This window comes from Chiloscyllium plagiosum, chromosome 24 (assembly GCF_004010195.1).
Source record: "Chiloscyllium plagiosum isolate BGI_BamShark_2017 chromosome 24, ASM401019v2, whole genome shotgun sequence".
NCBI classification, from domain to species: domain Eukaryota; kingdom Metazoa; phylum Chordata; class Chondrichthyes; order Orectolobiformes; family Hemiscylliidae; genus Chiloscyllium; species Chiloscyllium plagiosum.
The window spans coordinates 43,040,547-43,067,872 of record NC_057733.1 but is presented as its reverse complement, the minus strand read 5'-3'; the positions used below and the strand labels follow the sequence as shown (position 1 = coordinate 43,067,872).

The following is a 27,326-nucleotide window of genomic DNA, read 5'->3' as shown; positions in this document are numbered from 1 at the left end:
GAACTTTCAAAATAACCTCAACCAATGTGGAAATTAACACTGTTGGCATCATCCTGCATGTCACACCAACCATCCTGCTGATTTGATTTAATTTATTGTCACATGTACCTAAGTACATTGAAAAGCTTTGTTTGTGAGTAGTACAGATCATAGTAAGCAAGGTCATACAGAACAGAGTGAGGCATACTGGTTACAATGCACAAGATGTACACGAGGCAAGATCATTATTTGAAGTTAGAGAGTCCATTCATCAATCTAATAACAGCAGAAAAGAAGCTGTCCTTGAAACTATTGGTGCATGTGTTCAAGCTTCTGTATCTTCTGCCTGATGGAAGAGGTTGAAGGAGGGAATTACCAGGGTGGGAAAGGTCTCAGATAATGTTGGCAGCCTTTCCATGGCAATGAGAGGTTGGCTTCCGTGATGGTCTGGGACTGCAGACCACTTTCTGTAGTTTTTTTACAGTCCTGGGCAGAGCAGTCACCATACCAGGGCAGTTATGTATCGGATAGTATGCTTTCTATGGTGCATCTGTAAAAGATGGTGAGGGTCCTTGTGGACATGCCAAATTTCCTGAGCCACCTGAGGAAGAAGAGACATTGTTGTGCCTTCTTAATCATCACATCTATGTGGGAAGTCCAGGAAACATTGTTGTTATCATCACACCTAGGAATTTGACGCTGTCAACCCTCTCAACCTCTGCTCTGTTGATGCAGATGAGAGTGTGTTCTCCTCCTTTCTTTCTGAAGACAATGATCAGTTCTTTTGTTTTTCTGACATTGAGAGGGAAGTTGTTATCTTTGCACGTCATCAAGCTCTCTATCACCATTCTGTATTCTAACTCATGGTTGTTTGATATCCATTCTACACGGTGGTTTCATTAACAAAAATGTAGATGGTGTTTGTGCAGAATTTGGCAACACAGTCGTGGGTGTACAGGAGTAATTCTGCAGACCCAGCACAGATTCATCCCAAGGCAAAAAAGAAGCACGTTACAGGGAGGATGAGGCAACTATGGCTGAGGAAGGAAGTCAGTGATAGCATAAAGGCAAAAGAGAAACATATAATCTGTGAAGGGCAGTGGGAAGCCAGAGGATTGCGAAGCTAACAAAGACCAACAGAGGACAACAAAAAAAGAAAAAAGGAGGAAGAAGATTAAATATGAGGGCAAAGTAGCCAGTAATATAAATGAAGGCTGTATGTTTCCTTAGATATTTAAAGGATAAAAGAGAGGCAAAAGTACACATTGGACCATTGGAAAATGATGCTGGAGAGATAGTAGTGGGGAACAAGGAAGTGGCCAAGGAACTGAATAATCACTTTGCATCAGTCTTCACGGTAAAGACACAATAGTATCCCAAAAATTCAAAAGAATGAGGGGGAAGAGCTGAGTATGGTGGCCATCACCAAGGAGAAGGTGCTAGAAAAACTGAATGGCCTGAAGGTGGATAAATCACCTGGACCAGATGGACTACATGCCAGAATTCTCAGGGAGATAGCTGAAGAGATAGTAGAGAGATAGTAGAGACATTAGTGGTGATCTATCAGGAATCACTAGAATCAGGAACGGTTCCAGAAGACTGGAAAATTGCTAATGTGACATCTCTGTTTAAAAAGGGAGTAAGGTAAAACACAGAAAATTCACACCGATTAGCCCAATCTCAGTGGTGGGTAAGATCCTGGAATCCATTGTGAAGGATGAGATTTCTGAATACTTGGAAGTGCATGTAAAATAGGGCAAAGTCAGCATGGTTTCATCATGGGGAGGTCATGCCTGACAAATCTGCCAGAATGAGCAGGTTAGACCAAGGAAAGCCTATGGATGTTATCTACCTGGACTTCAAGAAGACCTTTGACAAGGTGCTGTACAGGAGACGACTGAATAAGATAAGGGCCCATCATGTTAGAGGCAAGGTGCCACCATGAATAGAAGGTTGGCTGTCTGGCAGAAAGCATATACTGGGGATAAAAGGGTCCTTCTGAGGATGGCAGCCAGTGACAAGTGGTGTTCCGCAAGGCTTTGTGTTGTGACCACTTTTCCCCTTGTACATTAACAATCTAGATGAATCAACTGAGGGCATTCTGGCTAAATTTGCAGATGATACAAAGATAAGCAGAGGGGCAGGTGGCATTGAGCTGGTGAGGAGGTTGCAGAAGGATTTGAAAAGGTTAGGAGAGTGGGCAAAGAAGTGGCAGGTGGAATACAATGTAGGAAAGTGTGAGGTCATGCACTTCGGTAAGAAGAATAGAGGCATGGACTATTTTCTAAATATGGAGAAAATTCAGAAGTCTGAAGTGCAAAGAGACTTGGGAATTCTGGTCCAGGATTCTCTCAAGGTAAACATCCAGGTTGAGTCATTATTTAGGAAGGCAAATGCAATAATGCATTTATTTTGAAAGGACTTGAACATAAAAGCAGGGATGTACTTCTGGGGCTCTAAAAGGCTCTGATCAGACCACATTTGGAGTACTGTCTGCAGATTTTGGCTCAATATCTTAGGAAGGATGTACAGACTCTGGACCGTGTTCAGAAGAGATGCACAAGAATGGTCCCAGGAACTTACAGCTTAACATGAGGAATGTTTGAGGACTCTGGGTTTATACTCAATGGAGTTTAGAAGGATGAGGGAGGGATCTAATTGAACCTTACAGAATACTGAATGGCCTGGACAGAGTAGACGTTGGGAAGATGTTTTCATTTGTAGGAGAGACTAGGACCGGGGTACATAGCCTTTGAGTCAAGGGAAGACCTTTTAGGACAGAGATAAAGAGGAACTTCTTCAGCCAGGGAATGGGGAGTCTATAGAATTCATTGTCACAGAAGGCTGTGGAGGCCAAGTCATTGAGTATGTTTAAGACTGAGATAAATAGGTTTTGGAGTATCAATGTGATCAAGGATTACGGGGAGAAAGTAGGAGAATGGGATTGAGAAATTTATCAGCCATAACTGAATGGCAGAGCAGACTCAATGTTCTGAATGGCCTAATTTTTGCCCCAAGTCTAATGGTCTTACAGTAGAGGGTGAGAACGTATCTTTGGGTGTTATTGTGAACTATTGAGTGAGAGTTGAGTGAGCTAACTTAACAATTCAAATCAGCTTCCCAATTAACACGTTAGACTAAAATGCTACAGAGCCCAATAAACTGTCAACACTTCAATATGTTTTCATCACATTTGGGCAACAATACTATGCGTAGCTCTTCACCATTTTCCGTTATTCATGGAAACATTATGATGTTAGATAAACCAGCTGTGTTTTTATATTGGTTAAAAAAAAACACTTGTCAAAAACATGGGTGGCATGGTGGCACAGTGGTTAGCGCTGCTGCCTCACAGCGCCAGAGACCTGGGTTCAATTCCCGCCTCAGGCGACTGACTGTGTGGAGTTTGCACGTTCTCCCTATGTCTGCGTGGGTTTCCTCCGGGTGCTCCGGTTTCCTCCCACAGTCTAAAGATGTGCAGGTCAGGTGAATTGGCCATGCTAAATTGCCCGTAGTGTTAGGTAAGGGGTACATGTAGGGGTATGGATGGGTTGTGCTTCGGCGGGGCGGTGTGGACTTGTTGAGCCGAAGGGCCTGTTTCCACACTGTGAGTAATCTAATCTAATCTAACTGCAATTTTCCCTTTCAAATGTTTCTTTAATAGCAATCAATCGTTTTGATGAGTGATTTCCTGTTATCGTCTGACAGCATCAGTAGGACGAGAGAAGATCCATTGGGCCGATTGGGCTGATTGGGTGATAACACTGTGTGCTGTACAAATATGGAAATCCAGGGATAATCTGAGAATACCTTCAAAGGTTGTTTGAAGGTCTCACAGCATCCCTTCAATTTCAAGCTGGATTTTTCACTAATCATGCATATTCTATGGACCTTTAGAAATGTTGGCCAGATATGGATATTGCTGTCCTATCTCAATTTTTGGCAGTACTGTGTGCTGTACTTAAAAAGATCCATCTTTTGCTGTTGCAAGAAATCCAACCCACATTGTCGGAGTCATGAATATATACATATACAAAGGTTCTTGATAGGTCCAAAAGATACATAGAACTGCTTTGATGTTAAGTAAGTCAAATGGCCAGCCCTTAAAGAATAAATCAAAGTCATTCTCTTTCAGAGAAAGTTGAAAAGATTCTGTTGTATCAATTGAAATAGTTGTTTTCTGATATTTGTCTAAAAGATCTTTATGAATGCATATTTGCTTTCAACAAATTGATGATGTAATTATAAGGAATGAGGGGGTGGGGGTGAGGCAGTAGAGAGGGGTGGAAGAGGGGCTAGTTTTAATTTAAAGTTTGAGAGATAATTTAAAGAGTTACTAAATGATTACCCGTCTATGATATGGAATGATGAATAGAAAATTATTTTTATACACTTGAGAATATTTAAATATTTTGAGTGCATTTCCATGAATGGGAGCATTTTGTTTTATAGAGAAGGCTGTAGTAGACAATTACATCTTTAATCCATTTAATCTCACAAAGGCCCCTAGGCTTTGCGCCTGGTGGTTGCTGGATTAGTTGGCCTGGAAGGTCTCAGGTCAAAACTTGATGAGTGGGTTGGGATAAAATGGCTACAAATGGCCATGGGATGGATGAAAAATGCATGGTTTGGGATAACTTGATATTAGCTTAGTATGAAGCCATAGGAGGCCATATGGGTGAGCAAGGTATTTAGTTGGCATTAATCTGGCAGGGACTATTAAAATCCTTTGGGATTGATGGAAGGCATGGGTTGGTGTGTTTTTGAATCAGTTAAAGGATCATTTGGGTTGTGAGGGTGGACATGAGTCAGCAGTAACATTTCATATGGGCGACAAAGCTGTTTGGACATGAGTTGGTAACAGAGGCCATGGGAGTGGGTGGGAATGAACTGGCTTTTAAATTAGGCTTAGAATGGGGGTAGTGGGTGATAAGGTATGAATGGTGAGAGTTAGATATCCTAAAAATAAATAAAGCATTGGGACAAAGAGCCAGCGATCTCAAATTCAGTCATGAAAATCTAGACTTGCAAGTTCCTTAGCTGAAATTAAGGTGGATCCAAGAATAGATTTAAACTCTTTTCATGAGCTCTTTGTTTTAATACTCTCAACACTGGAAATTCAATCTCTTAAGATCGATAATATGGATTCAGACATGGGAGTTGGGGCACCTTTGATTGCCTTCACTTAATCTTCCAATGGGTATAACCTAGTCTTGTTGACTCTGCCCAAGTAGGTCATTTAGATTGCCTGAAACAAATTTTTCCTTTCTAAGGCATCTGCCCACCTGGGAGAAACATTTAAGGACTATATCCAATTTCTTTAAGTGCTCCTTATGGTCTTCCTTGTTATTAGCACATCATCTAGGTAAATGGTGAACCTGAGGTAGAACTTATAAAATGCTTTCTATCATCTGCTGAAAAATTGCACAGGCTGACAATATCCCAAATGGCAGTCTCCTGTATTGGTACAAACCTTTATAGGTATTAACTTCTGTAGTATTACTTCTGGGAACCCTTGTCTAACCATAATTGCAAGTACACACGACTCATGTCCAGCTTCCTGAATGATAGCCACCCTGCCAGTTTTGCATATAAATCCTCTATGTGAGAGATTGGGTATTTATCCAGTTGTGAAAAGCAGTTTACCATTTGTTTAAAATCCTCATAAAGGCAAACTGACAGGTAGGGCATCAAAATCAGTATGACCAGTGCTGCCCATTCTACAAACTGGATTGGGTTGATGATTCCTTTACTTTCCAGCCATTTGATTTCTGCCTCGACTTTTGCCCATAATGGGACAGGGCAGGCCATGAAGACTCATAGATTTGCTTCCTGGTCAATAAGCAAGGTGGTCTTGGCTCCTTTGATAGCTCCTAGACCTTCCTGAAAATCCTCCAGGTATTTAATAAGGACTTCCCTCAGGCAACCATTTTCTAATCAAAAAATGTTGAGTCAATCAAGGTGAATCCTTCTCAACCAATTTTGCCCCTTCAGGCTTGGGCTAAAGCCTTTTAATACAATCAATCGTAACTGGACCATAAGAGACCAGAACCAAAGTTGTATCCTTAATCTGTAAATGTTCCCCGGTATAGGTTATCAGTCTGTCAAGGTCTTACACAAACTTAAGGGTTGGGGTCTAGAGCAGAACATGTTAAAGACTGGTTCTGTGATCACTGAGATGGCTGTGCCAGTATCAATCTCCATTAGGATCGAGTGACCATTTAAGCAGACTTTTATTTTGATTGGTTCAGATTAGGATGTTCCACACCACATGTGAATGGACTTCCAAGGTGTGCTTTGTCCTGGATGCTGGACTGTAACTTTTACTACATTCAGGTCCGGTGGGACTCTTTTGCTGTCTCAAGTCCACACCTACAACAGCTTTCCAGCAGGATGCTGAAGAAAATTTTAACTGCTTAGCCAAGGCTTGGTTTTGTTTTCAGATTTTGCTGTGGACTGACCTAAGGTCCTTCTGTCCAGGATATGTCCTGAATGAGGCTACGCAATAGCCTTCACCCGAGTGGCATTCCCCAGTCAGACCGGTGAGGGTGTCCACTCTCATCAGAATATCCTGCAACTCATATGCCTCTGACAGTCTTCTTAACTTTTCAGCATTGCTTCGCCTGAGGCCCACTGAAGATGTTACCTAGTAGGGTAATGAAACGTCTGGAAATGAACCTTTCAGCTCAGCGAGCAAACCTATATCCAAAAGTCTTCTTAACCTAGTCAAAAATCCCAATATTGTTTCCCCAGTTCTTGAGTTGCTAAATAAAATCAATAACATCTCAGTATTAGGGAAGGTTTGCAGTTCATAATATTCATTAAGTAAATCTGTCAATGTTTAAAAGTTTTTAGTATCTAGTGCCTCAGGGGAAGTTAGGCTCTTAATAATCTGCAAGTCCACAAGCTGTCAGGAGAGTTACTCATTGCTTTTCATCTGCCCCAATGTAATTTGCCTGGAAAAAATAACACATTGTTTCCACATACTGGGCCCTGTCTTCTATGGCAGGATCAAATGAGTCAAGCTTCCCAAATAATGGCATGATGCCAGAAATGTTTACCTCAACTCAAAGATGATTCTGCGAGCAAATTTCTTCAGGACTGTGCTTTTCTCTCACTGCCTTTGAAACAACTCCACAGAAATTGGAATCCTGTCACAAGTCACCCTTTATTTACCCTTTATGAGAGTCTTTGACACTGATCCAGCTCCCTCAGAGCCAGCATTCAGAGTGAAACTCCTGTTTATGTCTGTCTTTGAGGGCTACTGATCGGACCAGATTAACAGGCCCAACCAGGGAGTTCAAGTTCTATGAGGTCCACCTGGCTGACTTCATTACAATCACTACAGTGGGCTCCTATGCAGCAATATCTGACATGCAACTCCAACCAAACACTAAGGGCCTTCCTGTATTTTTAAAGTTCATTTATGGGGTGAACTGGCTAGGTAAGCATGTTTTGCCCATTCCAGAATTTCACATCACTGGAAATCACTATGGATGAGAAGCTGAAATGGACTAATCATATAAATAATGTGGCTATAAGAACAGGTCAGAGGCTAGGAATTCCGCAACAAATAACTCACCTGTTGATTTCCTACAGTCTGTCCATAATAAAAAGTACAAATCAAAATTGTAATGGAATACTCCCCAATTGTCTCGAAAGTGGAGCTCCAACAACATTCAGGTTACTCCACCAACACTCATAGGGTGTATCATCTACAAGATGCACTGGAGAAATTCACCAAGGCTCCATAGACAGCACCTTCCAAACCCATGAACTATTAAATCTAGAAGGACAAGGGCAGCAGATTCATTGGAAAACTACCACTCACAATTCTGACTTGGATGTAAATCACTGTTCCTTCAGTGTCCCTGGGTCAATCTCCAAAAAGTCTCTCCCTAACGGAATACTGAGGTTACCTGGAACATAACATATGGGAGAAAAAGCAGCCTTTAAGCCCATCAAGTCTGTTCTTCCATTTAATGAGATCATACCTGATCTGGTAATCGTAAAGTCCATTTTCCTCCCTTTCCCCCATAACCCTTGATTTATTTACTGCTTCAAAGCCTGTCTATCTCAGTCCTGAATATACTTAACCCAACCTCTACAGCTCTCTGCGGTTAATAAAATCCATAAATTCACTACCCTCCAAGTGAAGAAATTTCTCCTCATTTTTATTGTAAACATTATTCCAAGAGTATGCCCTCTGGCCATAGACTCAACTACAAGGGCACGGTGGCACAGTGGTTAGCACTGCTGCCTCACAGCGCCAGATACCCAGGTTCAATTCCCGACTGTGTGGAGTTTGCACGTTCTCCCCGTGTCTGCTTGGGTTTCCTCCGGGTGCTCCGGTTTCCTCCCACAGTCCAAAGATGTGCAGGTCAGGTGAATTGGCCATGCTAAATTTCCCGTAGTGTTAGGTAAAGGGGTAAATGTAGGGGAATGGGTGGGTTGCGGGTCGGTGTGGACTTGTTGGGCCGAAGGGTCTGTTTCCACACTGTAAGTAATGTAATGTAAAAAAGGGGATACAACCTATTCACCTTCATCTTGTCAAGTTCCTTTAGAATCCTTGATGTTTTAAAAAGGTTGCTTCTCACTCTTCTAAACTCCAATGCATACAGACTCAACCGACACAAATTTCCTTATATGACAGACCCACATCATCTGAGTGAACCTGCTTTGAACTGCCTCCAATGCCATTATATCTTTTCTTAGATAAAGGGCCCAAAACTATCCACAGTGTTCCAGCTATGGTCTGACTAGTGCCTTGCACTTCAGAAAATTTTATAAAGTCTTCCCTATTTTTATTCTTCATTCCTTTGAAATAAAGGCCAAAATTCTATTTGCCTTCGTATGACCTGCTGAACTTGCATATCAATCTTTTGTGATTTATGCACAAGGATTGCCAATGCATCTGTGATGTCGCTTTCTGCAGACGTCCTCCACATAAATAATATTCAGGTCCTCCACTCTTCTTGTTAAGGTGCATTATTTCCACATAGTATTTAATCTGGCAAGTTTCATGCTCACCAGGGTTGCCCTCGAGAAACAAATGCTCACTCAGTCAGCAAATATCACATTCCATAAATTGAGAAAAAGGTGCAGGGACTCTTAAAATCTTGCAGTCTTTTTTTTTAATACAAGTTAAATGTAACTGCAGAATATTGTAGGCATGAATCCTACCTAAAATGGTATTAGGAAAGTCAATGTTTTTGGCTTAAAAAAACTGTGGATAAAACAGCTTTTCTCTCCCTTACCAACCTTCCAGGTCTGGAGTCTCAGCAACATTCGAGCATCAAAATGGAGTCTCAATAAGAAAAAATTTGTGAAGCACTGTACTAGAACAAAAAGGAATTATTCTGGATTGCTTAGCTGAGGTTTTTAAACTGCAGGTCATGTTTCATAAATCTTATGGAACTCTAAACAAATTAAACAGGTAGTGAAATGTATTTGATAAGATTTATAGAGATTTTCAAAGGTATTAATAGGCTTATAGCAAAGATAAAATTAATGGAATTAAGGAAGAGTTATCCAGAAGTATGTAGATATTTGGAGTTTTGAATGCATAAAATAAAGATGAAAGATAACTTGGAGTAATTGGTGTCCACTGTAACTGGGGATACATATAAATGATCTGAACTTAGAAACTGAGGAGCAGTTTCCATTTTGTTTTGTAACATGAATACAAAACCACGAACAACAACTGTGAAAAAGTCTTCAGCCTATAACTAACTTAAAATTTGCAGTGCTGGTTGATGTTTAAATAACAACGAGATGTGAAATAAAAATAAGAATAGTCAAAGAAAAGAACATAAAATGGAGGATTTTACATAAAATACAAGAGGAGCAGCATCTTGGTATGCTATGTGAATAAAATGGCAAATGGGTTCCTTGGTTTTGTATCTGAACATGTAGAATTTGATATGTTTTGATAGAAAGGACATAAAAGCAATTGAAATGATGAAAGATAGATTTTCTAGGATGTTATTTGAATATGTGCGGTTACTGAGAGACTTGAGAAGTTATTTTCTTTTTACTAGTGATTTCCTGGTTAATAAATTATATGACACATTGTTTCCACTGTTCAGAAATAAAATAACAAGAAGATTTAAATTTTGAATATGTATATATACAGCAATTAAATGTAGAAATCTTTGTTTTTGAAGCAGAATCTTGACGTTAGTTTTGTGAGATTCTGTGGTTACACAAGTCTGTGGAAAAATAAAGTGTACTAAGATCAAGCAGGAAAATGTGATTAGACTAAATTTTCACGCAGAGAAAATAGGCACACATCCTTAAAGTTGCAAGCAAATCAGTATTTTTCTTACTTTGTAGTCCATTTGTTCTGAGCAGTTGAAAACATACACCATTATGCCTAAAGCTCTCCCTAAATCTTTGGTTGTCTCTGTTTTTCCTGTTCCTGCAGGTCCTGCTGGTGCACCACCCATAATTAGATGCAGTGATTGTGTTAATGTAATATAGCACCTGCTCAAAACAAAAAGTAAGATGAACTTCTGATTTTCAACCAATAAAATGACTACTTATCTATAATTATGTTGTGAGATTGATACAAGTAAACTGAATCAATCTCACTAATACAGGTAAAGCTGATACAGTTTTATTGAATAGAAGATATTCAATGACAAATCACCCAGTGGTATTGAATTTGTTCCATCACTAAGATGTCTTGCAGAGTCTTCTTTTCTCTGTGGGAATAGTTCAGGGATAGTTATAGTGTAGATGTTATATCCCTGGAATAATATTCCAGCATCTCAAGCAATTGCAATTGGGGCATGTGTTTAAATCCCACTTTGGCAGATTGTGAAAAGTGAATTCAATTTTTCTTTTTAAAAAATGAAAATAAAAGCCTGGCCAAATGGCATCGACACAGCAATTGTCTGTTTACTAAACATCTGTTTATTGAAGTCTTTTTAAGGAAGGAAATTTGCCATCCTTATATGCTCTGGACTACACGTGACTCCAATGGGGTTGAGCCTTAATTGCTTTCTGGGCAATTAGGGATGAGAAATAAATGTTGGTCTTGTCAGCAATACCCACATGCATTGAATGAATTTTTTAAAATTGCAATGTAATGAGAAAATTGTTTCTATACTATAAAAATTAAGTTGTTCGGATAAATGCTATTAGGTTGGTTCAGGTAAATGTTCATCTTTCAGAGAATGCCACAGAAGATCTTAATTTCTGATTTAAAAAAAGATAATTTGTGGCATATGGATATTGCTGGCTGGGCTAGCACTTGTTGATCATCTTAGTTGCCTTGGAAAAAGGTGATGGTGAGCTGCCTTTTTCAACTTCGGCAGTCTATTTAGTGTAGTTTGGCTCATAATGCTGTTACCATAGAGTTACAGAGTCATAGAAATGTAAGGCACGGAAACAGACATTTCAGTCCAACTCATCCATGCGAACCAGATATCCAAAATAGATCTAGTCCCACTTGCCAGCATTAGTCCCATACCCCTCTAAACCCTTCCTATTCATATACTCATCCAGATGCCTTTTAAATGCTGTAATTGTACTAGCCTCCACTACTTCCTCTGGCAGTTTGTTCCATAAATGTACCACCATCTGTATGAAAAAGTTGCCCTTAGGTCCCTTTGAAATCAATCCCCTCTCACCTTAAATCTGTGTCTTCTAGTTTTGGACTCCCACACCTCACAGAAATATCTTGTCTACTAACCCTATTCATGCTCCTCATGATTTTATAAAGCTCTATAAGATTACCTCTCAGCCTCTGATGCTCGAGGGAAAACAGCCCCAGCCTATTCAGCCTCTCTCTATAGTTCAAACCCTTCAACCCTGGCAAAATCTTTGTAAATCTTTCCTGAACCTTTTCAAGTTTCACAACATCCTTTCTACAGCAGGGAGACCAGAACTGCACACAGCACTCCAAAAGTGACCTAATCAATGTCCTGTATAGCCCCAACATGATCTCCCAACTCCTGTACTCAATACTCTGACCAATAAAGGAAAGCATACCAAATGCCTTCCTCACCATCCTGCCTGCCTGGGACTCAACTTTAAAGGAACTATGAACCTGCACTCCAAGGTCTCTTTGTTCAGCAGGACATTACCATTAAGTAAATAAGTCCTGCTTTGCTTTGCCTTTCCAAAATGCAGCATCTCACACTTATCTAAATTATACTTTACCTGCCACTCCTTAGCCCATTGGCCCATCTGATGAAAATCCTGTTGTTTCTGAGGTAACCTTCTTTGCTGTCAACTACACCTCCAAATTTGGTGCCATCTGCAGCTTACTAACTATACCTCCGATGTTCATATTCAAATCATTTATATAAATGACAAAAAGCAGTGGACCAAGCAACGGTCCTTGTGGCACACTACTGGTCACAGGCCTCCAGTCTGAAAAGCAACCCTCCACCACCTTCTAAGTTCTACCTTCGGGCCAGTTCTATATCCAAATGATTAGTTCTCCCTGTATTCCATGTGATCTAACCTTGTCAACCAGTCAACCAGTCAACCATGAGAAACCTTGTTGAATGCTTTACTAAATTCCATATAGATCATGTCCGTTACTCTGACCTCATCAGTGTTCTTTGTTACGTCTTCAAAAAAACTTAATCAAGGTGGTGAGACATGATTTCCTATGCACAAAGCTACGTTGACTGTCCCTAATTAGTCCTTGCCTTTTCAAATACATGAACATCCTGTCTTTAGGGATTTCCTCCAACAACTTGCCCACCACCGATGTTGGCTTCACTGGTCTATATTTCCCTGGCTTTTCCTTTTCACCTTTCTTAAGTAGTGGCACCACGTTAGACAATCTCCAGTCTTACAGCACTTCACTTATGGCTATCGATGACAAAAACATCTCCACAAGGGACCCAGCAATCACTTCCCTAGCTTCCCAAATGATCATGTCCTGGAAAGTTATCCACCCTTATAGGTTTTAAGACATCCAGCACCTCCTCCTCTGTAATATGGATGTTTTTCAAGATGTCGCTATTTATTTCCCCACATTCTCTATCTTTTTTATCCTTCTCCACAGTAAATGCTGATGCAAAATACTAATTTAGTATCTTTCACGCCTCCAATGCTTCCACACATAGGCAGACTTGCTGATCTTTAAGAGGTCCTATTCTCTGCCTAGTTACCCTTTTGTCCTAGATGTATTTGCAGAACCTTTTTGGATCCTCCTTAACCTTATTTGCCAAAGCTATCTCATGTTCCATTTTTGCCCTCCTGATTTCCCTTAAGTATACTCCTATGCCTTTATATTCTTTGAGGGTTTCACTCGATCGCAGCTGTCTGTACCTGACATTTGCTTCTTTCTATTTCTTGACCAAGACCTCAATTTCTCTAGTCATCCAACATTCCCTCCATCTATCAGCCTGGCCCTTCACCCTCACAGGAACATACTGTCTCTGGTCTCTTGTTATTTCATTTTTGAAGGCTTTCCATTTTCCAGCCATTTCTTCACCTGCAAACATCCATCCCCAATCAAGTTTTGAAAGTTCTGAGGAGAAAGTGAGGACTGCAAATGTTGGAGATCAGGGCTTAAAAATGTGTGGCTGGAAAAGCACAGCAGGTCAGGCAGCATGTTCCTTTGATGCGCTTTTCCAGCCACACATTTTTAAGTTTTGAAAGTTCTTGCCTAATACTGTCAACATTGGTCTTCCTCTAAACCTAACTTCTAAATTTTAATTCTAGGATGCTATGGAAGATATAGCAATATATTTCGAAGCCAGGGTGGTAAGTGGTTTTGAAGTGAACTTAGAAGCAGTTGTGTTCCTATGTATGGCTATCCTTGTCATTCTAGGTCGAAGTGTTAATGATCAGCTACCTTCTGAGGATTCTTGGTGAAATTCTTCAGTGCATCTTGTGGATGATATGCAATGTTGCTACTGTGGGTCACTCCCTATTGGAGTGAATAGTTTTGGACATGATTGAGAGTGTAGTTCTGGAAAACCACAGCAGGTCAGGCAGCATCCGAGGAGCAAGAAAATGGACATTTTGGGCAAAAGCCCTAGTGCCAATCAAGTAATCTACATCTCTGATGGTGCCAAGTTTCTTGGGTATTGTTAGAGGTGTCAGCCTGATAAAGCTGCAAAACAGGATGTTATGAAATTGTGTAGAGTACTCCTGAAGTGGAAGGCAGGAAGCTGAATTTTTTTGTACAAATGATTGGAGGAAGGAATGCATAGACTCTTTAAAAAATGATGTGCTTTTCTTTGCTTAGAGATTCAAAAAGGACGTCTGTGCATTTGCAGGTGCACAGAACACTTGAAGTGAAACATTTGTAACAAAAGCTGTATGATTCGCAGTAGAAGCACCATTTTTACCAAGGCAACAAGTTTTAAATTTGAACCGGGCACTTAGCAACCACAAACCTATTAAATTTAAATTTGGTGGTTTTGACAATTCAGAACCAATTGGATTATAAATAAATTAATAGATCATCAAAGGTAAAAAAAAAAGGGCATTTGGACAATTGGGATGAGAGCCAACTGTCATCTGAAGAGACAGCAAACTGCCATTTGAGAAAACATGTCGCTCTCACAGAAATTTTATCACTCTAAAAAAGCACCATCTATTCATAAAGGTACATGACATTCTTTGGTAATATTCCTGACACCAGAATTTGACAGACAGAAGTGTTCAGAATAGAAAATTCCCAGAGAAAACATCCCTGATAAAAGGATCAGTGGAAGAACGGAGTCTATGACTGGAGAGACAGAAGGCACATGCTGTGTGTACTTTTATAGTCTTAAGTTTTAATTTAGTTTTCTTATTACTTGAGCTTATTGGAACAGTATACCAGTAGAATTTAGATCAGTTAGGGAATAGTTATTATTTAGGGAGAAATTGTTCATTTTGTTAGTAATTCTGTTAATTTGTTCACTGTTAGGGTTAAATAATTAAATCATTACTTGTTACTTATAAGGTGAGTATCAGGCATTCCTTTCATCTAACCACTCCTTAATAACAAATTGGGATGTGAGAGGTAGGTTATCCCCTTATCACTTCTTTTAACAGATTATGAGGTGAGTCGAGCCTCTCTGGGTGTTGCAGTTTTAGTTATCAGAGAGGGGTCAACTTATGCTTCATAACACTTCAGTGTTGTTAGAGGTGTCACCCTGGTAAAGCTGCAAAACAGTACAGATTCCATGCCAAACAGCATAAGTAAGAAGTAATAGACAGAGCTAAGCAAATCCAGAACAAATGGATCAGATCTAAACTCTACAGTTCTGTCACATCAAGCCATTAATGGTGTGCACAATTAAGATAGCACACTAGAGGAGAAGGCCCCACAAATATGCCCACCTTCAATGATGGGAAAGCCCAGCATATCAGTACAAAAGATAATCCTGGAGCATTTGCAACAATTTTCAGCCATGAAGGTTGAGTGGATGATCCATTTTGAACTTCTCCAGAGGTTCCCAGCATCAGAGATACCAGTCTTCAGCCAATTCAGTTCACTCCACATGACATCAAGGAATAGTTGGAGGCACTGGATACTGCAAAAGCTGTGGGTCCTGACACTTTCCGGCAATTGTACTAAAGAGATGGCTCCAGAACATATTGCTCCCCTAGCCAAGGTGTTTGATTATATGTATGACGGTTCAGTCTACCCAATAATCATAAAATCACCATAGCATCATATAGTACAGGCTGTTCAGTCCATTAAGTCTGCACTGATAAAAATAACATCTCTAAATGTACATTAGTCCCACTTTTCAGCGTTTCCATAGTCTGAAATGTTGAGATTTCAAGTGCTTATATAAGTACATCTCAAATATCATCCCAGATTTCAATCCGTGACAGTATCAACAAGAGCAACTGTCACATAATCTTGAAATCGAGAATATCCTATATTGTGCTGTGAAGCACTATCATAGAACATAGAATAGTACAGCACAGGAACAGGCCCTTCTGCTTACAGTGTCTGTGCCAACCAGGATGCCATTCTAAACTAATCCCATCTGCCTGCATATGACTTGTAACCCTCTATTCCTTACCTGCTCTTGTGTTTGTCTAATTGCTTCTTAAACATTGCTATCGTATCTGCTTCTACCACTGCCCCTGGTAGCGCGTTCCAGGAACCTACCACTCTCTGTTTAAAAATCTTTCCTTACACATCTCCTTCAAATTTTTCCCCTCTAAACTCAAACCTCTGCCCCAAGTATTTAACATTTCTGCCCTGGGAGAAAGACTGATTGTCCATCCTATCCAGGAGAAAGTGAGGTCTGCAGATGCTGGAGAGGGCCTGTGCCCGAAACGTCGAATCTCCTGTTCCCTGGATGCTGCCTGACCTGCTGTGCTGTTCCAGCAATAAAGTTTCAACCTCCATCCTATCCATGCCTCTGAAAACTTTGCATACTTCTTTCATATCGACCCTCAGTCTCCAATGATTTGACGAAAACAATCCACATTTGTCCAATCGCTCCTTTCTTGCTAATAGACTCTAATACAGTCAACATCCTGGTAAACCTCTTTTGCACCCCATCCAAAGCCTTCACATCCTCCCTGTAGTGTGGTGAATAGATGGAGTGCATGCTAAGCAGGAGCAGACACAGGACTGCTGAGTAAGTGAGGTAATATATATGGGTGGTTGCTTTAGGTAGTGTCTCCCAACCATCCTCCTCCTCGAACCAAAAAAAAGTTCTGGTTGCCAATTCAGTAAGTTTACTAGATTTTTTTTCAATAGTCCATTTGGGAATTCAGAACAGTAGGAATGGATATCAGGACAGTTGCATGATCCTCCTGCAGAACGTGGGAGGTAAGGGGCACCACTAGTGTCCCCACTGACTTCATCTGTGGGAAGTGCACCCAACTCCAGCTCCTCAGAAACAGCATTAAGGAACTGGAGCTGGAGCTGGATGAACTTTGGATCATTCAAGAGGCTTAGGACGTAATTGAGAGGAGTTACAGGGAGGATGTCTCACCTCAGGTACAGGAAAAAGACAGATGGGTTATAGTCAGGGGATGGAAAGGGAACAGGCAGAGAGTGCAGGGATCCCCTGTGGCTGTTCCCCTCAATAATATGTATAACATTTTGGATACTGTTGTGGAGGGTACCTAACAGGGAAAAGTCATAGTGGCCAGGTCTCTGGCACTGAGCCTGACTCTGTGGCTTAGAAGGAAGAAGGGAGAATAGAAAAGTGCAAGTGGCAGGAGGCTCAATAGGGAGAAGAACGGGCAAGAGATTCTGTGGTCACAAACGGGACTCCTGGAAGTTATGTTGCCTTCCAGGTGCCAGGGTCTGGAATGTCTCTGATCGAGTATACACGATTCTGAAGGGGAAGGGTGAGCAGCCAGAAGTTGTGGTGCACATTGGCACCAATTACATAGCTAGGAAAAGGGATGAGGATCTGAAAAGTGATTTCATCGAGTTAGGTTGGAAACTAAAAAGCAAGACGAGCAGAGTGTTAATCACAGGATTACTACCAGAGCCTTGCTAGCAAGGTGAGGAACAAGGAGCGTGTGCTGCTAATCATGGGGCTGCCGGGCTGGTGCAGGAGAGAGGGCTTCAGATATGTAGTTCATTGGGGTACCTTCTGGTCAGCTGGGACCTGTACATGAAGGACAGGTTGCACTTAAACTGGAGGGGCACCAATGTCCTGGGCGGGAGATTTGCTAGAGTACTTTGGGAGAGCTTAAACAAGTTTGACAGGGAGATGGGAACCAAAGCTACAGATCAGAGGAGAGGGTAGTTGTTGAATGGGCAGAAATAGAATGCACAGAGTCTGTCAGGAAGAATACACAGTGTTAGGGCAAAGAGATGGGTTAAAATGTGCCTGTTTCATTGCAAGGAGTGACAGGAATAAGAGTAATGAACTTAGAGCATGGATCAGTGCTTGGAACTACGATATTGTGGCCATAACAGAGACATGTATTTCACAGGGGCAGGAATGGTTGCTGGATGTTCCAGGGTTTAGATCTTTTAAAAAGAACAGGGAGAGGGGTAAAAGATGAGGGGGAGTAGCATTGTTAATTAGAGATGGCATCACAGCTGCAGAAAAGAAGGTTGTTGAAGAGGATTTGTCTACTGTGTCAGTATGGGCGGAAGTCAGTAACAGGAAAGGGGCAGTCAATTTCTTGGGTGTTTTCTATAGTAGCAGCAGAGATATGGAAGAACAAATTGGACAGCAGATCTTGGAAAGGTGCAGATGTAAAAAGTTGTTATGGGTGCTGCCAACTTCTCCAATATTGATTGAAACCTTAGTGCAGATGGTCTAGTTGGAACCAATTTTGTCAGGTGTATCCAGGAGGGATTCCTGACTCAAAGTGTAGATTGGCTGACTAAGGGGGAGACCATATTGGATTTGGTGCGAAGCAATGAGCCAGGCCAGGTTTCAGATCTCTCAGTGAGAGAGCATTTCAGTGACAGTGGCCACAACTGCTTCACCTTTACCATAGTCATAGAGAGGGATAGAAGCAGACAGTATGGGAAGGTATTTAATTGGGAGAGGGGAAATTATACTGCTATTAGATAGGAGCTGTGGAGTGCAAATTGGGAACAATTGTTCTACGGGAAAGGCACAACAGAAATCTGGAGGCTGTACAAGGAGCACTTGTTGTGAGTGTTAGATAACTTTGTCCCACTAAGACAGGCAAGGAATGGTAAGGTGAAGGAGCCTTGGATGACAAGGGCAGAGGAGCTTCTCATCAAATGGAAGAAGGAAGCTTACTTAAGGTTGTGGAAGCAAGGATCTGGCACAGCTTTAGAGGATTACAGGGTAGCTAGGCAAGATCTCAAAAATGGGCTGAGGAGACCTCGGAGGGGACGAGAAAAAGCCTTGGCGGGAAGGATTAGAGAAACCCAAAGGTGTCCTACACACATATGAGGAATAAAAGAATGATCAGAGAGAGGGTAGGGCTGATCAACATTTTATAACGTTCCCCACGGTAGGCTCATTCAGAAAATTAGGAGGTACGGAATACAGGGAGAGTTGGCTGTCTGGATACAGAATTGGCTGGCTAAAAGAAGACAGCGAGAGGTAGTAGATGGAAAGTATTCCAAATTCAGTGACCAGTGGTGTCCCACAGGGATTTGTTCTTGGGTCTCTGCTCTTTGTAGTTTTTATAAATGACTTGGATGAAGAAGTGGAAGGGTGATATAGTAAGTTTGCCGATGACACAAAGATCAGTGGTGTCAATGGCTGTTGCAGGCTACAACATGACATTGACAGGATGCAGGGCTAGGCTAAGAAGTGGCAAATGGAGTTCAACCTGGATAAATGTAAAGTGAATCAATTTGGAAGATCAAATTTGAATGCTGAATACAGGGTTAAGGACAGGAGTTTTGGCAGTGTGGAGAAATAGCGGGACAGTGGAGGGAATTTGTGCCTGGAGTCTGAAGAGGTAGGGAAGTCCCTGATTTAGCTTTTTGCTTCAATATTCAGTAGAGAGAGGGACCTTGTTGATAATGAGAACACCGTGGACCAGATTAATTGGCTTGAACAGTTTGATATTGTAAATGTATGTGCTGGAAATCCTGAGAAACATCAAAATAGGTAAGTCTCCAGGGCCGGACCAGTTATATCCAAGGTTACTACGGGAAGCAATGAATGAGATTGCTGCGCTTCTGGTGATGATCTTTGCATCCTCACTCTCCATGGGAGTAGTACTGGCTGATTGGAGGGAGGCAAATGTTGTTCCTCTGTTCAAGAAAGGGAATAGGGAAATCCATGGGAATTACAGACCAGGCAGTCTTATGTCTGTGGTAAGCAAGATACTGCAAAGGATTCAGAGAGATAGGATTTATGACTATTTGGAAAAACATAATTTGATTAAAGATAGTCAGCATTGCGTTGTGAGGGACAGATTGTGCCTCATAAAGCCTTATTGAGTTCTTTGAGGATGTGATGAGAGAAGTTGATGATGGTCGAGTAGTGGATGTGATGTGTGTAGATTTCAGTAAGGCATTTGATAACGTTCCCCACAGTAGGCTCATTCAGAAAGTTAGGAGTTATGGGATGCAGTGAAATTTGGCTGTCTGGATACAGAATTAGCTGGCTAAAAGAAGACAGCGAAAGGTAGTAGATGGAAAGTATTCTGAGGTCAGTGGCCTGTGATATCCACAGAGATTTGTTTTTGGGCCTCTGCTCTTTGTAGTTTTTATAAATGACTTGGATGAAGTGGAAGGGTGGTATAGTAAGTTCGCCGATGACACTAAGGTGGCTGTTGCAGGCTACAACATGACATTGACAGGATGCAGGGCTGGGCTGAGAAGTGGCTGATGGAGTTTGACCTGGATAAATGCAAAGTGATTCAATTTGGAAGATCGAATTTGAATGCTGTATACAGGGTTAAAGACAGGATTCTTGTCAGTGTGGAAGAACAGTGGGATCTTGGGGTCCATGTACATAGATCCCTCAAAATTGCCACACAAGTCGATAGGGTTGTTAAGAAGGCTTATGGTGTTTTGGATTTCATTACCAAGGGGATTGAGTTTAAGAGCCGCAAGGTTTTGCTGCAGCTCTATAAAACCCTGGTTAGACCACACTTGGAAAATTGTGTCCAGTTCTGGACGCCTCTTTATTAGGAAGGACGTAGATGCTTTGGAGAGGGTGCAGAGGAGATTTACTAGGATGCTGTTTGGATTGGAAGGCTTGTCTTATGAAGATAGGTTGATTGAGCTCGGGAATTCACACTGGAGAGAAGAAGGAAGAGAGATGACTTGATACAGATGTAGATGGTAATGAGAGGCATAGATAGAGGAGATAGCCAGAGACATTTCTCCAGAGCAGAAATGGCTGTCACAAGAGGTGATTGGAGGAAGGTATGGGGGAGATGTCAGAGATAGGTTCTTTATGCAGAGGGTGGTGGGTGCGTGAAATGCATTGCCAGCGGTGGTAGTAGAGTCAGAGACATTAGGGACATTTGAACGACTGCTGAACAAGCACATGGATGGCATTTAATTGAGGGATATTAGGTTAAGTTGATCTTAGATTAAAATAAATGCTCGGCACAACATCGTGGGCTGAAGGACCTGTACAGTGCTGTAATGTTCTATGTTCTATGCACGCCAAATAAAATTTTGCACATCTACAACATAACTTGTCACCTTATATACTCAATGCCCTGATCAATTCAGGCATGCAATTCACCAACTCAACATACACCTTCTCTACCACCTTATTCACTTTCAAGGAGCTTTGAAGTTATGCCCCACATTCCCACTAAATATCAAAGCTACTAAGGATTCTGCCAATTACTACATACTTCTTCTTACATTTGATCGCCCAAGATGCATTACCTCACACTCATCTGTACTAAACTCAATCTGCCATTTTTCCGTCCAATTTTACAACAGGTCATCGAGAGCCAAAGGGCCTCTACTGTGTTGTACTGTTCTATGTTCTAGGTCTATGTCCTGCTGAATCTATTGATAACCTTCCTCACTATCTGCAACTTTGGTTCTCTCTCCACAGTTGTTGCCTGACCCATTGAGTTTCTCCAGTATTCTGTGTTTGTTTCAGATTTTCCATATCCGCATTTATTATTAGATTACTATGCAGCCAACAGGTGCAATATGACACAATTCAAATGTTTGTTGGCAACCCATATTTGAGTGATAGAATTCTAATGCACCTCTGAATTTCACAGTAAAAGGTGTAGTCTGCATCTGCATAGAGGGATCAAATGAATCCTGAGCTAATACCCATCACTTGCAAAGAATTAAACACAAGTAATATACAAATATTCTCTTCCCTTCCCTTTTGTATGCATTAGTATTAATATGTAGAAACAATATTCCAAAATTTGTTAAATAATAAACTTCTATATTCTGTACAAGCCATCACATTATGAGACATTGTTCCTTTAAGTCCTTTCTTCTCAATGTGTTTGCTTTTAAAACAGCCCCTGATAGTTGATGACACACTGGTCTAGATTAGAGTGCGAAAATGCACAGCCGGTCAGGCAGCATCCGAGGAGCAGGAAAATCGACATTTCGGGCAAAAGCCCTTCATCAGGAATGAATGCAGGGATCCTCCAGGGTAGAGAGATAAATGGGAGGAGGGTGGGCTAGGATGAAGGTAGCAATGCATACAATAGATGGATGGGGGTGGGTATGAAGGTGATAGGTCAAAGAGGAGGGTGGAATGGATAGGTGGGAAGGAAGATTGGCAGATAGGACAGGTCATGAGGATGGTGCTGAACTGGAAGGTTGGAACTGGGGTAAGGTGGAGGGAGGGGAAATAAGTTAACTGGTGAAGTCCACATTGATGCCCTGGGGTTGAAGTGTTCCAAGGCAAAAGATGAGGCATTCTTCCTCCACGCGTCGGATGGTGAGGGAGTGGCGGTAGAGGAGGCCCAGAACCTGCATGTCCTTGGCTGGGTGGGAGGGGGAATTGAAATGTTGGGCCACGGGTCGGTGGGATTTATTGGTGCGGATGTCCTGGAGATGTTCCCTAAAACGCTCTGCGAGAAGGTGTCCAGTCTCCCTAATGTAGAGGAGACCGCATCGATGACATACATCCACCTATTTCATTTTCCAGGTGTCTTTTCCTGCCAGCATTTGTTTCTAGCCAGCAAGATCAATTTGTAATGTTTTTACAATCCCATTTTTGTCAAGCATATACATTCCCACAAAAAATTGTTGTCAATCTAATACTCAATAGTATAATATTTTTAGTGCAATGATGGTCTGCTGATGCAAAGCCAACCTTAGTTTTCTAAGCATTTGGTGAAATGACAATTTTCTTGTATGCCTCACAGAAAGACTCAACCATGATCTGAATTTCAGTTTGTGAGTGAGTGTACACATCAGTGTCATTTGCATACTGGAGCTGAATCACTGAAGGTGGTGAATGTTGAATAGGTTTCTGTTCATTCTGTAAATTATCTCCATTACTGATGGTGGTTTATTCAAGGTAAAGTACAGTATTGCAGCAAGGAAGGTGAAAAAAGTGTTGGTGGAATGATAGAGTATTATTTGACAAGGAGAATACTAACTTTGATGGTATGTGGCATGCATTGGCTACGATAAACTGGCCAAGGATACGTAAAGGATTGACAGTGGATAGGCAATGGCAGACATTTAAAGAATACATGAATGAACTTCAACAATTGTACATCCCTGTCTGGCAAAAGAATAAACAGGGAAGGTGGCAAAATCATGGCTAACAAGGGAAATCAGAAACAGTGTAAAACCCAAGAGGAGGCATATAAATTGGCCACAAAAAGCAGCAAACCCAAGGACTGGGAGAAATTTAAAATTTAGCAGAGATGGACAAAAATTTTAATTCAGAAAGGGAAAAAAGTAAGCTTGTGGAAAACATAAGACCTGACTGCAAAAGCTTCTGTAGGTATGTAAAGTGAAAAAGACCGGTAAAGACAAATATAGGTCCATTGCAATTAGAATCAGGTGAATTCATAATGGACAATGAAGAGATGGCAGAGCAGTTGTACAAATACTTTGGATCTGGCTGCAGTAAGGAGGACACAAATAATTTTCAGGAAATGCTAGAGGACAGAGGGTCAAACTTGAAGGAGGAACTGAAGGAAATGCTCATTAGTCAGGAAATGGTATTGGAGAAGTGGATGGGATTAAAGCTCAATAAGTTGCCAGGGCCTGATGCTCTGCATCCTAGGGTACTTAAGGAAGTGGCCCTAGAAATAGCTGATGCATTGGTAATGATTTTCCAGCATTCTGTAGACTCTGGAAGAGTTCTAATGGACTGGAGAGTAACTAATGTAACTCCACTCTTTAAAAAAGGAGGGACTTATAGGCTGGTTAGCTTGACATCAGTAATGTTGAAAATGCTGGAGTCGATCATTAAGGGAAATCTTACTTGACAAATCTTCTGGAATGTTTTGAGGATGTGACCAGTATAGTAGACAACTGTGAATCAGTAGATGTTGTGTATCTGGACTTTAAAAATGCTTTTGACAAGGCTCCATACATGAGATTACTAAGCAAAATTAAAGCTCATGATAAAAGGGGTAATGTATTGACATGGACAGAGAACTAGTTGGCAGACAGGAAGCAGCAAGTTTGAATAAATAGGTCCTTTTCAGAGTGGTAGGCAGATATGAATGGAGTGCCATAGGGTTCAGTGCTGGGACCTCAGCTATTCACAATATACATAAATGATTTGGACAATGGAATTGAAGGCCATATCTCCAAATATTTGCAGATGATACTAAGCTGGGTGGCAATGTGTGCAGTGAGAACTAAGAGGCTGCAAGGTGACTTGGACAGATTGGCTGAGTGGGCAAATGCAATATAATGGGGATAAATGTGAAGTTATCCATTTTGGTCACAAAAACAGGAAGGCAGATTATTATCTGAATGGTGGCAGTTTAGGAGAAGGTGAGGTACAATGAGACCTGGGTGTCACAGTGGAACAGTTTCTGAAGGTTGGCATGCAGGTGCAGCAGGCAGTGAGGAAAGTTAATGGCATGCTCTCATTCATAGCAAGAGGATTTAAGTATCGGAGTAAGGATGTCTTGCTGCAGTTCGACAGGGTCTTGGTGAGGCCACACTTTGATATTGTGTGCTGTTTTAGTCTCCTCATGGGAGGAAGGACATTCTTCGCATTCAGGCAGTCCAGCAAAGGTTCACCAGATTGATACCGGGATGGCAGGATAGACATATGAGGAAAGGCTGGGTCCACTGGGCTTGTATTTGCTGGAATTTAGAAGAATGAGGGGATCATATAGAAACATATAAAATCCTTTTGGGATTGGACAGGCTAGATGAGGGAAAAATGTTTCCAATGTTGGGAAGTCCAGAACAAGATCTTACAGTCTAAGAATAAAGGGTAAGCCATTAAAGACTCAGATGAGGAAAAATGTCTTCACTCAGAGAGTTGTGAACCTGTGGAATTCTCTACCATAGGAGGTTGTTGGGGGCCTGTTCATTAGATGTATTCAAGAGAGAGCTAGACATGGCTTTTGTGGCCAAAGGGTTCAAAGGGTATGGGGAGAGGGTGGGAATGGGATACCGAGATTGCATGATCAACCATGATCATATTTAATGGTAATGCAGGCTGGAAGGGTCAAATGGCATAACTGCTGCACTTTTTTCTATGTTTCTATGAGATCCTGTAGTGTTAGGGTTAAAAGTGATATCACCAAACTAGATTATTAAGGGTTAATTGTTAAGGATTAATTTGACAATGACAATAGGCAAAAATGAGGACTGCAGATGCTGGAGATTAGAGGTGAGACTGTGAATTCCTGACGAAATGCTTTTGCCGAAAATGTCGATTTTCCTGCTCTTCGAATGCTGCCTGACCTGCTTGTGCTTTTCCAGCACCACATTCTTGACATGGCAATAAGCAATTGAAGGAAAATATGTGAAAAACAGGCTTAGTTTAAAAGCAGCTTGTTTTGGCTGGAAGGTAACTGCAATGTCCTTGGCTGGACTTGGGAGCAGATTATTGTGCAAAGACACAGAGATACAGACTTATTTTTGAAGATTAGAGTAGATTAGATTCCCTACAGTGGGAAAACAGGCCTTTCGACCCAAAAAGTCCACACCGACCCTCTGAACAGCAACCCACCCAGACCCATTTCCCTCCGACCAACACACCCAACATTATGGGGAATTTACCATGGCCAATTCACCTGACCTGCACATCTTTGCACAAAGGAATGTTTGGGAACTCAGAGATGACACCGAGTAGCAGGTTCAAAATCGTACTAACATTGGAGACTTCTTCCAGCTCATGGGACTTTCATCATGGGGCAGGGGTTTGCAAGAATGTGACCATGGACCTTCACCATCGGATTGGGGTTCATGAGAGAAGTGCCATGGAATCTAAGGTAGAGCTTCAAATGCCACCATCGCCAGTTCCTGAAGAGCTGGAAGGCACTGAGACTCATCTGTATAAAGTCTCATCAGTATGCATATGAAGTTGATTACGTGAATAAATTTCCTATGTATTGAAGCACACTATCCTCTTTTACTCCTTTTGAACAGACTTTAAAGAACCAGTAGGTAATTTCAGCGTAACAATGTAGATCCTGAAAGACGTTGACCACTTTCTATAGCTTAGAGCCTCCATCTGATGTAGGTCGACATGAATGGGGAAATATATCATTACCTCCAATATTTCAACTCAACCTTCTGCAAGTGATTTTAAATTAAGGTCAAGGTTTATCAGCACAATTTATCCCCATGCCCCTATATGCTTCAGAGATTTGAAAGTCTGAAACAGCACCTTAAATCTCTGGAGATGTGTCACCAGTAGAGTCTTTGCAAGATCCAGCAAATCTGGCACCAAATGGTGATCCAACTGGAATGTTCTCTCCCATGCATACATGACCAACACTTGGTTACAACTTGGCCAGGATGGACCTAAAGAAAGAGCTAAAAGAGCCAGGAGAGGACATGAGAAATCTTTGGCAGGTAGGATTAAGGATCCCCTGGATGCTGTCTGACCTGCTGCGCTGTTCCAGCAACACATTTTAAGCTCTGATCTCCAGCATCTGCAGACCTCACTTTCTCCTATAGGAAGGACATGAAAGCATTGGAGGGTGCAGAGGAGATTTACCAGGATTTTTTAATGTTGGTGGCGGCATCTACATTTTATAAGTTTCCCAGCCGAATTCCTATTCCAAATCCAACCATAAAAAAAATGACCTGGCTAGAAAAGCTATGAGGGCTGTCTTGGCAGCCGGTTGAACCTCCATCTCTTCGACAAAGTCCTGCAACAATCTTGATATATGACTCCAGCTGATGTACCCATGTAAACTACATTTCAGACTGAAGCGTGGCCTAGAATAATCCCAAAAATTACGTTTTTTTTTCAGTGAGGAACCAAACATGTGATCTACAAACTATTCTTTTTTAACTATTTGTGAAAGTGCAATGTTCTCTTGCACATATGTTTGTGTGTATGTGTGTACAGGTGGGTGCATTATCCAACGTCACTTCTTTCAGGGTAAATTTGCTCATAAATAATCTTTTCTATTTAACTTCACAAATTAAGGCTGCTTTACATTCACTGCAAACAGTTTGATTCTAAACCATTTGGACTAAAGTGAGCCGAATCTGAGATTGAAAGCAGAAATCAGAAACTAAACTGAAACTTTAATAGCTACTATTGCACCTTTAAAGCAAAAGGACTACAGCATCAGGGTTTTTGTGGTCAGACTAGAAAACAAAATAGTTGGCTTTAATAGAAAAGAGTCAAAAAGCGTGGTGCTGAAAAAGCACAGCCTGTCAGGCAGCATCCAAGGAGGAGAGTCCAAGGAGAAAAATAGAACACCACCACAAGTGCCCCTCCAAGCAACTCACCACCTGACTTAGAGATATATCACTCTTTCTTCACTGCTGCAGGGTCAAAATACCCTGGAATTCTCTCCTTAACAGCATTAGGGATCTATCTACAGTACGTGGATTGCAGTAG

The 27,326-nt window shown here is 41.3% G+C and overlaps 1 protein-coding gene across 1 annotated transcript in view; it reads right to left on the bottom strand.

The window, feature by feature from the left end:
• Positions 1-27,326, bottom strand: part of LOC122562216 (dynein axonemal heavy chain 17-like) — a 464,703-nt gene that overhangs the window by 230,923 nt on the left and 206,454 nt on the right. Inside the window, exon 36 of the mRNA XM_043714924.1 lies at positions 10,308-10,464. Coding sequence (XP_043570859.1) covers positions 10,308-10,464 — 157 coding nt within the window. The remainder of the gene's footprint in view (positions 1-10,307; positions 10,465-27,326) is intronic.